At 37.3% G+C, this 14,684-nt stretch overlaps 1 protein-coding gene across 12 annotated transcripts in view; it reads left to right on the top strand.

Annotated features, from left to right (window-relative positions):
- LOC116272355 (histone demethylase UTY) overlaps window positions 1-14,684 on the top strand; it is a 140,879-nt gene that overhangs the window by 30,177 nt on the left and 96,018 nt on the right. For all 12 annotated transcript variants that reach the window (XM_031661053.1, XM_031661059.1, XM_031661056.1 and 9 more), the window contains exon 4: window positions 1,776-1,825. In XM_031661053.1, the coding sequence (XP_031516913.1) occupies window positions 1,776-1,825 (50 nt within the window). The remainder of the gene's footprint in view (window positions 1-1,775; window positions 1,826-14,684) is intronic.

Below are 14,684 nucleotides of genomic sequence, written 5' to 3'. Positions count from 1 at the left end.
GTTTTGTTTTGTTTTCCAGACAGAGTTTCACTCTGTCATCCAGGCTGGAGCGCAGTGGCACGATCTTGGCTCACTGCAATCTCTGCCTCCCACATTCAGGTGATTCTCCTGCCTCAACCTCCCAAGTAGCTGGGACTACAGGCACGTGCCATCACGCCTGGCTAACTTTTTGTATTTTTAGTAGAGACGGGGTTTCACTGTGTGAATCAGGATGGTCTCCATCTCCTGACCTTGTGATCCACCTGCCTCAGCCCCTCAAAGTGTTGGGATTACAGGCGTGAGCCACTGTGCCTGTCCCCACTTGTTTTTAATATAGTTTCTGCAATACTGAGCTGAGTGGGGGAAATTTTGGTAGCTTACATCTATTGAGAAGTTAGCCTAGCCCTAAAACAGGAGCAAGAGAGAACGCTATATTTTGGTGGGTCTAGTGGTCCTATCTTACTGAGCTGGGATAGAGTAGGAATGGTGTGAGAAAAAATTAGTTCAGGCTAAAATAAGATAGATTTTCACTGTTTTTGCTGAGAACTTGATATATTTTCTTATGTAAAATTTTCTCCATTTTGAATAGTGCCCTTAAGACAGCTGTAGAGAGACTTGAAGTTTGCTTTTCTTGAGAAAGTGTCTACGAATCTTTTCTTTTCAGGCTACTTTTTTGGATGTCACTCTTTTGCACTTTTTTGTTTTGAAAGTAAATATTTTGGTAATATAAATGTAGCCTATATCGTGAGATGATTCTCATATATGCTACTGTCTGTTGAGCATTAAATTTGTTTTTTTTTAAATTCTCTCTTGTCATTTTATGAGTGTTTGAAAAAAGCAAGTTTTCCTCGATAGGCTTACCCCCACACCTTAACTTTTTGTGGTTAAATTCAGTGAAAGCATTTCAGCTAACGTTTACATCTTTATTGTAAAAATCTCTGAAATTTGTAAAAATGTTTGTTCAAGACAGAATCCTCTGCCTATTACAGTATGTTCAGTCTGCCCCTTTTGGCATTCTGCTGTTTTCAGTTTATTTTTTCTTTTTCATTTTTTTCAATTTATTTTTGACTTTTGGGTGATATTTATTGCAATAGTTTATCCTAAAAGCTTATCCCCACCAATGTAATCATTGCTTAGCTGTTTTCCAGAGATTCTGAGTTGATTGGATAAAGTGATGGGTTTTCCTAGTTTTGTCATTGTTAATGTTTCCACTAATTCTAATGTGCTTATATGACTTATTTTTTATGTTTTTATTTTGTGATTTTATTTTTGTGCGTTTTTTTAGTTAGTCGGTAACAACTGCTTTATATGATTTGAGTACCCTTTTTGCCTTTAGGTAGGTTTTAGGGCATAGGGCATCCTAACTTGGAATTAAACTATAGATCATAGTAGTCTACTGATTGTGTAAAGGGAAGCATCACAAAGAGTTATTTTCTGCCTTAGGTGACTGAATTTTTATCTTTGTAGAAAGTGAATTGCATGTTAAGAAAAATTAGAAAACTTTATCGTAGTGGGGAATACCTTTAGAAGATTGCCATTACTTTTGGTCCCTGAAGGAGGTCAAATTGATTCAAGTAATTACTAAGATATTATGTTTGTTCGAGTGCATGGGTGACATTTGATCATGGTTTTATATACCTGGTTAAATTAGTAAGCCATCAAATTTAGGTTATTTGATTTTTATTTGTTAATGGATGGGCATGTTGGGCAGCTTATATTAAAATATCTATTTAATGTCTTACAGTGGATTTTTAAATGGGATGTGATTTGGCTAATAATTATGTTTTCTTTTCCAGCATTATCTGCATATCAGAGATATTACAGTTTACAGTCTGACTACTGGAAGGTTGGTACAAATTTTCAATGACAGTTTTGATTTCCTTTATGGCAGATCATACTCAAAATACATTTATCTTGTCATAGGATGTAACCCATGATATTACTCTTAGTTGTAACTGCCATGAGGGTTAGCCATAGATAATATAATGTGGGTAAAGGGAAAGTCCTGTTTTAGTCACAGACTTTGAAAGGCCATGTGTTGATTACTAATACAAATGAAATTATTTCTGGCTTTCATGAATTACTTGAGTGCGAAAGAAATGTAATTAAAAATGAAAGCTACTTAGTACAAAACATATATTGATATGCAATTTATTTTGATTTTTTTTTTTTTTTTGGTAAAACATTATGGACATATAATGCATATAGCTTAGAATTCACTCATTGAAAGTGTACAATTCAGTAGTTGTTAATGTATTCGTAGAGTTGTCCAACCATCACAACAATTAATTTTGAAATATTTTCATGATATTAAAATAAAACACCATACTGTTCTGTCTCTCTCCCTTCTGTTTCTATATATTTGCCTATTCTGGACAAATTTTGATGGAATCCATCAAAACTTAAGTCTTTGATGCTTCAAAGAATTTTATCAAAACAGAAAAGACAACTCAAAAGATAAGAAAACATCTGCAAATCATGTAAGGATCAAATAACCAATACATATATTTTAAAGCTCTTGCAACTCAGATAACAGAAGAAAAGTAATCAGAATAGACATTTGTCTGAAATAAGCATATCCAAAGGCCAATAAACGAAAAGATGTTCAAACATTAGTCATAAGGACAATGAGAATCGAAACTACAGACCACTTCATATTTTCTAGGATGATAAAAATTTTTTAAAGACAACAAGTGTTGGCTAGGATGTAGAGAAACAGATCTTTAAATGTTGAGGTAGGAATGTAAAATGGTGTGACTACTCTAGAAAACAACCTAGCAGCTCTTCACAAAGTTACTATCTTGTCAAACAATTCCACTGCTAGGTATATAATAAAAGAAAATAAAACTACATGTTCAAACAAAAGCAAGGCTACAGATGTTCACTGCAGCATTATACGTAAAAGCCACAAAGCAGAAACAAGCAAGGGTCCATGCAACAAATGATGGGAAAAAAATATTTTGACTGTATGTTTAGTGAAAACGTCAAAATGTACAAATACAATGTTTTCTTTTGTTGCTTCTACATTTACTGCTGACTAACTAGTTTAAATATATCTGTTAAATAAATCCAACCTTATACATGTTTATCAGTGTTTTCTTTTAGAATTTTATAATTATAGCTTTTACATTTTGGTATTTGATTATTTGAATTAATTTTGATATGAGCAGGGAACGTCCTGTTCTACTATTTGGTGATTTTTCTTAATTTCAGCCTTTTTTTTCCTCCTTGGGAAATTGTATATATTTCTGTGTAAAAAAATGTATGTTTGTTTTTCTGATGGTATCCTGTAGGTCCCATATGCACTCTTTACTTTTACTTTTTTTTTTTTTTTTTTCCATCTAACTGGCTAATTTCATTTTTGTTTCCAGACACCAGCTTGAAACAACTACCAGCTAATTTCAGATGACCTTGTTGTATACCAGCCTGCTGATTTTTGTTCATATTTGTGTCAGCTATTGAGGCTGTTAATGTTCTATTTTGTTACTGTGTTCTTCATTCAGGTCTAGGGTTGTTTTTTTTTTTGATGGTTTCTATTTCTTTATTAAAGCTCTCATTTTATTCATTCATTGTTTTCTCGATTTCTTTTACTTATCTGTCTTACGTTTCATCTCATTCAGCTTCTTTAAGGTGATTATTTCAAATTCTTTTCCGTGTAGTTTACTTCTTTGTACTTGGTCACTGGAGCTTTATTAATTGGTTTTGCTGGTGTCATTTTGGCTGTATGTGTATTCAAAGAGCAAACACCTCTTCCAGTCTTTACAGACCTCCTCTCTGGACCCTGGGCTGTTGGGATAGCCTCTGGAATCACTGACTGGGATAGGAGTCAGGTCAGACAGCTGCTGCTGGATATATAGTAGAGTCTGTGGTTGGGACACCTATTACTAGGGTCTGAGGCAGGTGTTTCTAATGGTTTCTAGACAGGATGGCTTTTAGGATGTTAGTCAGTATGGCTGGTAGGTGGAGCTGCATTACAGTGCTGCTTTAAAATGTGCAATTTGACAGAGTAGTAGGCCTATCTCAAGGGCAAATACTGGACAGAGTTTTGCCTAACTAGGAAACCACTGATTAGGCAAAACCCTATCCTGGCTAGTAAGGTCTGTAGCCAAGTTACAGAGCAGTTTCAGAGTCTTTGTGGTACTGGGGTTCACAGTGCATTACCCAAGGCATGGTGTGGCATCTGTGTCCCTGGGTGTAGTGCCTGGATCGTTGCTATTCAGTGTTATTATGATTGAGGCTGCAGGGTGATAGGCCTATAGCTGGGGACCTTGTTGGCAAAACTGCCACCTGGGCACAGGCCTGCTTTTGCCAAACAATTCTTAGTGTCAGAGTTTTGCTGTCTTCTACCTGGAGTTCAAAGCTCCCACAAAGCCACTTTCGTTTGTGAATCATTGCCAAGTTATCGCTACTATGGGGTATATGAACAGAGGACCGTCTGTTACCACCGTTTTCTGATCTCGTACTTTTTCTGCACAGAATTTAACCAAGCTTTTTAAGATATATTGGTTGTTTTTCATCACTTTTATGCATTGTCTTCGTTTTTTCAAAGTAAACTTTATTTTTTATTGACAATTCTAGCTTTGCAAGATTATTTCAAAGATACCACAGTGTGCCTATACATAATCCCCTGTTGATAACATCTTATGTTAATCTGGTACATGTGTTATTAAAGTTTATTATGCAATCTTGATGTGGTAGCATTAAGTAAAGTTCATTCTTTATTCAGATTTCCAGAGTTTTTACCTAATTTTTTTTTTTTGGATCCCATCCTGAATATAACATTATTACTTCTCATGTCTTTCTTTTAGGCTCCTTTTGGCTATGACAGTTCCTCAGACTTACCATAAATTTTAAAGGTTTTCATCATTGTCGGCAAGCTGACACAAGAAGAGAAAACCAAACTCCGTATGTTCTCACTCATAAGTGGTAGTTGAACAATGAGAACACATGGACACAGGGAGGGGAACGTCACATACTGGGGTCTGTTAGGGAACTGACAGGGGTTGGGTAGGGGAAGGGTAGCAGCACGAGAAATACCTAATGTAGAAGATGGGTTGATGGGTGCAGCGATCCTCCATGGCACATGTATATCTGTGTAATAGACCTGCACGTTCTGCACATGTATCCCAGAACTTAAAGTGTAATAGTTAAAAAAATAATTTTTTTTAGTTTTTCTTTATTCTGGACTGTTAAGTTCTATTTTAGATACATACCTGTCATTATCGCAGCGCTACTATGTCTTAATTAGTGTTCCTTGTAGTAAGTTTTCAGATTGGTTAGCATGATTTTTTTCAGCTTGGTTCCTTTTTTGCAAAGTTATTTTGGCTCCTCTAGGTACCTTGTATTTTCCACAGGATCAGTTTTGTGTTTGTGCCAAAAGCTACCAGAAATTATGATATGTAGTTCAAATTTAAGAGTAGGATCATCTCAACAGTATTACATGGTACATTCCATGAACACTTATAGTGAAATGATATCAACAGAGGACATCTTTATTTATTTATTTATTTATTTATTTATTTTTATTTATCTCACACTTAACCCAGGCTGTTGTTGAGCTTCTGGGCTCAAGCAATCCACCCTCCTTGACCTTCCAAAGTAGATTATAGGAGTGAGCCACTATATCCAGCCCTCTTGTTACTTATTTGGAACTTTTAACATTTATATCAAAATGTTTTTTAATTGTCAGTGTATAAGTATTGTAATTTTGTTACAGTTGAAATAACAAATTTACACTAATTTCTAGGTATTTTATTTTTTAACTGTCAGGCTCAGGGTACATGTGCAGGTTTGTTATATAGGTAAGCTGAGTGTCATAGGGGTTTGGTGTAGAGATTATATTGTCACCCAACTAATATGCATAGTACCTAATAGGTAATTTTTGATCCTCCCACCGTCTACCCTCAAGGACGCTCAGGTGCCTTGTTAGTAATATGTATTTGGTTTTCTGCTGCTGCACTAGTTCACTTAGTGCAGCAACAGAATAATGGCCTCCTGCTCCATCCATGTTTCTGCAGAGGACATCATCTCATTCCTTTTTATGGCTGCATAGTATATACCATGGTGTATATTTATACAATTCATTTCCAATGGATTACAGAAATGATTTTTTATAAAATTGAAAATTCCCTCATGTTAAAAACCCTTAACAAAGGAGGCATTGACAGAACCTACCTCAAAATAATAACAGCCATTGTGATAAACTCATAGCCAACATCACATCGAATGGGCAAAAGCTGAAACCATTTCCCTTGGAAAAAACCGGAACAAGGATGCCCTGCCTGTCACCACCACTGATCAACGTGGTACTGGAAGTTCTAGCCAGACCAGTCGGGGAGAGAAAGACATAAAGAGCATCCAGATAGGAAGAGAGGAAGTCAAACTATCTGTGTTTGCAGATGATAATATTTTATTAAATTTTTACTCATATCTATTTTTTTTTTAAACATGCTTTGGGTTTAGTTTTTTTTTTTTTTTTTTTTTTGAAGAGCAGGTTACTTGTAGGATTTAATTCTTAGCATTGGAATTTATACCTGTAATTTGCCCTCTGAGCATTCTTGTAGCTGCTTTCTATCAGTTTTGTGAAGATGTATTTTTAGTTCTTATGAAGTATTTACTGATTTGTTTGACTCATTGGAAATTTAGACACACAAATTTACAAACGTGTTTAATTTCCACAATTTGTGAATTTTCTGTTTTATTACTCAATATATTCTGTCGTCATAAGAGATACTTTGTATGAATATATTATTTTAAAAACTTTTAAAAACTGTTCAGTCTTGTTTTATGGCTTATCATAGGGACTGTTCAAAAGCTGGGTTTTTTTCCTTTTTTTTTTTTTTTGAGGCAGAGTCTTGCTCTGTTGCCAGGCTGGAGAGCAGAGGCAGATCTCGGCTCACTGCAGTCTCTGCCTCCTAGGTTCAAGGGATTCTCCTGCCTCAGCCTCCCAAGTAGCTGCGACTACAGGTGTGCACCACCATATCCAGCTAATTCTTTGTATTTTAGTAGAGCGGGATTGCTCTGTGTTGGCCAAGATGGTCTTGATCTCCTGACCTTGTGAACTGCATGCCTTGGCCTCCCAAAGTGCTGAGATTACAGGTGTGAGCCACCACTCCTGGTCCAAGAGCTGTTTTTTTGTGCTTGAGAAGAATGTATATCCTGCTAATGGTAGTGAAGTGTCATAGATTTTTGTTAGGTATAGTTGGTTCAAAATGTTGTCTTAATGTATTCTTCATACTTTTTTTTTGCCTAGTTGTTCTGTCCGTTAGTGAAAATGGACTAATTTTTGGAAAGAGTTTGTGAAGGATTAGTACTAATGCTTTTTTAAATTATTTGTACAAATTTATGGGGTTCATGTGCAATTTTGTTGCGTGCCTAGATTGCACAGTGATCAAGTTAGGGCATTTAACATGTTATGCATCACCCAAATAATGTACGTTTTACCTATTAACTGAATTCTCATCATCCATCTCCCTTCCACAACCTCATACTTCCCAGACATTGGCTATGAATCCATTTGGTCCTGCGTTTTTCTTTGTTGGGAGACGTTGTAATTACTGACTGATTTCACTACTTTTATTTGTCTCTTCAGGTTTTCTGCCTGTTCCTGATTCTGTCTTGGCAGTTTGTGTGTTCACAGGAATTTATCCTTTCTCTAGGTTTTCAAGTTTTTGAATATATAGTTGTTCATAATAGTCTTTGATGATGCCTCTTCCTGATTCTATCTTGGTAGGTTGTACGTTCACAGGAATTTATCCTTTCTCTAGCTTTTCCAGTTTATGAGTATCTAGTTGTTTATAATAGTCTCTGATGATCTTTTGTATTTCTGTGATACCAATTACAGTGTTCCCTTTTTCATTTCTTGTTTTATTTATTCTGGTCTCTCCCGTACTTTTTTGGTTAGTTTAACTACTGGTTTGTCACTCTTCTTTACCCTTTAGAAGAAGCCACTTTTTGTTTTGTTGATTCTTTCTTGGCCAGGCTGGTCTCAAACTCCTGACCTCAAGTAGTCCACCCACCTTGGCCTCCCAAAGTGCTGAGATTATAGGTGTGAGCCACCACGCCTGGCCAAGAAAATTAGTTTAAGAGCTAATACACACCCACGTACACAATTCTAGTCATGCATTTTTCTAGTCTATATTCCATTTAATGTAATTAGTTTTACTAGTCTATATTCCATTTAATGCTCCTGTGGTCTTTTTCCTTCTGCTAGTTTTGGGTTTGAGTGTGATCTTGCTTTTCTGGTTTCTTGAGTTGCATCATTAGATTAATAATTTGTAGTATTTATACATTTTAAAGATGGACATTTAGTGCTGTAAACTTTACTGTTAACACTGCTTTTGTTGTGTCTCACTTCTCACTGCTTTTGGTTTATTGTGTTTCTTTTTTTTCTGTTTCAAAAAATTTGACTTTCATATTAATATCTGTGTTGACCCAGTGATCATATGCCGTAGTAAAACTCCAGCCAAGGAAGACAAAGAGACCTTTGGAGACCAAAGACAACTTTATTTAATTTGGGCACCTGAGCCGATAGCAGACTCACACACAAAATGGCTACTGACCCTGACAAAGAATGCAGGCTTGCATTACATGTCATTTGAGGCAGGAAAACGAGGCAGGGTACCGGTTTCAGACAAAGACATAAATTATTTAACCCTGTGGCAGTTCTGAGAAAGCTTACAATTTAGTTATCTTGACCAGTCAACCTCGAAGCTGGACAGAGCTGGGGTAATGGAAAACAGGAATTACAGAAACATGCCGGGGGCTGGAGGCAGGCGATAAGCTTGGAAGGTTGAGATAAGTAAGCTTGCAGCTGCAACTTGTTAGCAATGCTGGGAGGGACTACTTAAATTTGTTAGCCTATGTATAACTTCTGAGTAACCTGTACTTAATGTTAACTATTTCCTATGTTATGTTTATTATTTTTGGCTTTATTATTTATTTTATTTTATTTTCCTTTCACATTCTCCCCTTTAAAAGCTTTCTTTTAAAATAAACTATTATTAGAAAGCTTTTACCTTTTTCCTAATGATGCACATGATGCTAGGATAGTAGGACAGAGTCAAAGGCCTGTCAAAAGGCAATTCATCTGTTTGCATGGGGAGTTGCTTTGCCAGTGTATCTGCTTTTAGCATCACTTTCCTTCTGTGTGGGAGCAGATTGGCTCCCTGGCTTAAATTTTTCTCAGCCTTTGCTGTCCTCCCTGTGGCTGTGCCTGTCTTCTTAGATTGTTTCCATCTTTCAGGGAATCTTCCCCGTCACTGACAACCAGCCATCCACCTAGGGGGCATAAATTTTGGCCTCATCTCTAGAGAGAAGCACGAGTAAGGCAGCCAGGAGCTGAACTTAACTATTTTCTGTGGCGCCATTTGCCTGTGCCTAAGTAGAAGTCAGATTATACTTCAACAAGTTATTTTTATAAGTGATGTTTAAGGCCTAACTCTTCTATCCCATACCTATACATTTGTGTTTTACAATCCATATAGAAGGTAAAGAGGGTGAGACATGGGAAAGGAAACTACTTTAGAAAAAACCTACGTTAGTTTCATAATTCTCCACCTTCTCATGAGATGAGCTTTCTTCTGTGGGTAATGGCTGATACTTATTTAGTGCCATTATTTGGGAGGTGGTGTGTCTAGCCACTACTACTTCTGTAGTGAACTGTATGTTCCTAAACAGGAGACGCAGTAAACAAGGGAGTATTAGACAGCTGCCTAATAGAAGTACTACACTTCCGGTGAGAGTCTTGAATCCTCCAAAAGATGAAAACCATCCACCAAAAAGATTGTCTGAGGTCCAACCTTTCCAAGTTTGGATTGGAACATGAGCTAACTTTCTCACTTTGATGCAGTGATTTCCGTAACTGCCTACCTGTTGTCATCAATTTCTTTTTTTTTTTTTTTAATTATTATTATACTTTAAGTTCTAGGGTACGTATGCATAATGTGCAGGTTTGTTACATATGTATACTTGTGCCATGTTGCTGTGCTGCACCCATCAACTCGTCATTTACATCAGGTATAACTCCCAATGCAATCCCTCCCCCCTCCCCCGTCCCCATGATAGGCCCCAGTGTGTGATGTTCCCCTTCCCGAGTCCAAGTGATCTCATTGTTCAGTTCCCACCTATGAGTGAGAACATGCGGTGTTTGGTTTTCTGTTCTTGTGATAGTTTGCTAAGAATGATGGTTTCCAGCTGCATCCATGTCCCTACAAAGGACACAAACTCATCCTTTTTTATGGCTGCGTAGTATTCCATGGTGTATATGTGCCACATTTTCTTAATCCAGTCTGTCACTGATGGACATTTGGGTTGATTCCAAGTCTTTGCTATTGTGAATAGTGCCGCAATAAACATACGTGTGCATGTGTCTTTATAGCAGCATGATTTATAATCCTTTGGGTATATACCCAGTAATGGGATGGCTGGGTCATATGGTACATCTAGTTCTAGATCCTTGAGGAATCGCCATACTGTTTTCCATAATGGTTGAACTAGTTTACAATCCCACCAACAGTGTAAAAGTGTTCCTATTTCTCCACATCCTCTCCAGCACCTGTTGTTTCCTGACTTTTTAATGATCGCCATTCTAACTGGTGTGAGATGGTATCTCATTGTGGTTTTGATTTGCATTTCTCTGATGGCCAGTGATGATGAGCATTTTTTCATGTGTCTGTTGGCTGTATGAATGTCTTCTTTTGAGAAATGTCTGTTCATATCCTTTGCCCACTTTTTGATGGGATTGTTTGTTTTTTTTCTAGTAAATTTGTTTGAGTTCTTTGTAGATTCTGGATATTAGCCCTTTGTCAGATGAGTAAATTGCAAAAATTTTCTCCCATTCTGTAGGTTGCCTGTTCACTCTGATGGTAGTTTCTTTTGCTGTGCAGAAGCTCTTTAGTTTAATGAGATCCCATTTGTCAATTGTGGCTTTTGCTGCTGTTGCTTTTGATGTTTTAGACATGAAGTCCTTGCCCATGCCTATGTCCTGAATGGTACTACTTAGGTTTTCCTCTAGGGTTTTGATGGTATTAGGTCTAACATTTAAGTCTCTAATCCATCTTGAATTAATTTTCGTATAAGGAGTAAGGAAAGGATCCAGTTTCAGCTTTCTACTTGTGGCTAGCCAATTTTCCCAGCACCATTTATTAAATAGGGAATCCTTTCCCCATTTCTTGTTTCTCTTACGTTTGTCAAAGATCAGATGGCTGTAGATGTGTGGTATTATTTCTGAGGACTCTGTTCTGTTCCATTGGTCTATATCTCTGTTTTGGTACCACTACCATGCTGTTTTGGTTACTGTAGCCTTGTAGTATAGTTTGAAGTCAGGTAGCATGATGCCTCCAGCTTTGTTCTTTTGACTTAGGATTGTCTTGGAGATGCGGGGTGTTTTTTGGTTCCATGTGAACTTTAAAGCAGTTTTTTCCAATTCTGTGAAGAAACTCATTGGTAGCTTGATGGAGATGGCATTGAATCTATAAATAACGTTGGGCAGTATGGCCATTTTCACGATATTGATTCTTCCTATCCATGAGCATGGTATGTTCTTCCATTTGTTTGTGTCCTTTTTTATTTCACTGAGCAGTGGTTTGTAGTTCTCCTTGAAGAGGTCGTTTACATCCCTTGTAAGTTGGATTCCTAGGTATTTTATTCTCTTTGAAGCAATTGTGAATGGAAGTTCATTCATGATTTGGCTCTCTGTTTGTCTGTTACTGGTGTAGAAGAATGCTTGTGATTTTTGCACATTAATTCTGTATCCTGAGACTTTGCTGAAGTTGCTTATCAGCTTAAGGAGATTTTGGGCTGAGACAGTGGGGTTTTCTAAATATACAATCATGTCATCTGCAAACAGGGACAATTTAACTTCTTCTTTTCCTAACTGAATACCCTTGATTTCTTTGTGTTGCCTGATTGCCCTAGCCAGAATTTCCAACACTATGTTGAATAGGAGTGGTGAGAGAGGGCATCCCTGTCTTCTGCCAGTTTTCAAAGGGAATTTTTCCAGTTTTTGCCCATTCAGTATGATATTGGCTGTGGGTTTGTCATAAATAGCTCTTATTATTTTGAGGTACGTTCCATCAATACCGAATTTATTGAGCGTTTTTAGCATGAAGGGCTGTTGAATTTTGTCAAAAGCCTTTTCTGCATCTATTGAGATAATCATGTGGTTCTTGTCTTTGGTTCTGTTTATATGCTGGATTACGTTTATTGATTTGCGAATGTTGAACCAGCCTTGCATCCCAGGGATGAAGCCCGCTTGATCATGGTGGATAAGCTTTTTGATGTGCTGCTGAATCCGGTTTGCCAGTATTTTATTGAGGATTTTTGCATCGATGTTCATCAGGGATATTGGTCTAAAATTCTCTTTTTTTGTTGTGTCTCTGCCAGGCTTTGGTATCAGGATGATGTTGGCCTCATAAAATGAGTTAGGGAGGATTCCCTCTTTTTTTGATTGAAATAGTTTCAGAAGGAATGGTACCAGCTCCTCCTTCTACCTCTGGTAGAATTCAGCTGTGAATCCATCTGGTCCTGGACTTTTTTTGGTTGGTAGGCTATTAATTATTGCCTCAATTTCAGAGCCTGCTATTGGTCTATTCAGGGATTCAACTTCTTCCTGGTTTAGTCTTGGAAGAGTGTAAGTGTCCAGGAAATTATCCATTTCTTCTAGATTTTCTAGTTTATTTGCATAGAGGTGTTTATAGTATTCTCTGATGGTAGTTTGTATTTCTGTGGGGTCGATGGTGATATCCCCTTTATCATTTTTTATTGCGTCTATTTGATTCTTCTCTCTTTTCTTCTTTATTAGTCTTGCTAGCGGTCTGTCAATTTTGTTGATCTTTTCAAAAAACCAACTCCTGGATTCATTGATTTTTTGGAGGGTTTTTTGTGTCTCTATCTCCTTCATTTCTGCTTTGATCTTAGTTATTTCTTGCCTTCTGCTAGCTTTTGAATGTGTTTGCTCTTGCTTCTCTAGTTCTTTTAATTGTGATGGTAGAGTGTCAATTTTAGGTCTTTCCTGCTTTCTCTTGTGGGCATTTAGTACTATAAATTTCCCTCTACACACTGCTTTAAATGTGTCCCAGAGATTCTGGTATGTTGTATCTTTGTTCTCATTGGTTTCAAAGATGTTGTCATCAATTTCTAAACAACAGTTAGTCTAGTTAAATTTACTGCAGATGCAGATAATCTAATGCCAGTCTGTTTTGATAAATTACATTTCTCATTCTGTGTAGATTGTACAGCCAATAAATCTAAAGCTTTAGATGTTTCATTAGTTATAATTTCTAATAATGCATGTAACCTAATGATGCGATTAATCATGTAGATGGGAGTACAGTATCCCTATAATCCATCTTGCACCCAGGTGGCCGGGCCATAATTATTTATTATTCTCTCTGCAATCTGTGTCTTTCCAGTCCCCTATTTCTATATCTTTCTTTAAGTCTGCTGCTCCTTTGTTTTTACTTCTAGGCTCATCATAAATAGGAGTACCCTAAAGCTTCTCCTTGCTTCAAGAGTAACAGGAAGAACAATGGTTTAATAACACCTAATGCACAAGCTCCTGTCCATTTTTCTGGCAACCGCCGGTAGGCTCACTGATCACAGATCAAGTAGAGGCGTGCAGGTGCTTACCATGTTGATGCTTACCATGTTTTGTGCTTTTGGTTGATCCCAAGAGTGATTTCAAGAAGAGAACCTAGAAAATGGTTTAAAACAAGTGGCCTTCAGTTATTTTTACCCATTTTATTTTCTCTCTACCATAGTTTTTCATATAGTTTCGTTGTAGTATTGTTGCCCTAAACAGGCTAATTTGCCTGCTGGGTGTGGCTAGGTAGTCCCCCAGTGAGGTAGGCAGTGTCTTCCTATAATAGAAGCCTTTAAGAGCCAAGTACTAGAGCCAGTAGGGATTAATTCTGGAGCATTTGTGGCAGAGAGAATTAAAGTGTAGTTGTTCTGGGGAAGCAATTCTTTTACTCCCAAGGCCATCTATCCTCCATGTCAGTTCTTTTGCATACATACTATGAAGTAACTCCTAGATTTCCTGCTATGTTCTTAACTAACTGCACAAACAGATTTTTAGTGGTAAAGGATGGCTCAGGAACTACTTGGTTAATATCTTCACTGAATGACTTGAAATTTTTAAATCGTTGCTGAGGTTTGTGAGCTTGAGTCTTTTTGATAATATAAAAACTATACAGTGCTGTTGGTAGGCCTGCACCCTGGAGTATTTAATGCCTAATCTCTCTAGCTTAGGATCCGCCTCCTTTTCTGTGGCTTCATCACTGTATCCAACTGGAACTTCACTGCCTGTTGCCCAATTAGGTGAATCTGATTTGAAATAACAAATTCAATGAGGCTACAGGAATTACACAATTATCATAGTTATACCAATCTATGGAGAGGTTTCTGGAGAAACGTATGTCTTGAGACTGCAGGGTATCACGAATCCAGTACAGGATACAAGTGGTTGCAGTCACCTTTCTTTTGGAGTCAGGAATGTGGCAACCACGAGAGGCACACACTGACATGACTCTAGGGCAAGGGTTGCCATAACAGATTGGGGCCGCCATTATTACTTTAGTTTTAAGGAGTGTTCTTATTATTTAGCAGGCGTCTAAATACAGATACACACTGCGTTTATTGATGGAGGGTATCCAGGTTGAATTGTAAAGAGTTCCTTTTTCAGACCTTTCACGAATGTCATACCA

The sequence above is a fragment of the Papio anubis genome, chromosome Y (genome assembly GCF_008728515.1).
Source record: "Papio anubis isolate 15944 chromosome Y, Panubis1.0, whole genome shotgun sequence".
Taxonomy (NCBI): Eukaryota; Metazoa; Chordata; class Mammalia; order Primates; family Cercopithecidae; genus Papio; species Papio anubis.
This window is presented reverse-complemented; position numbering and strand designations above follow the sequence as displayed.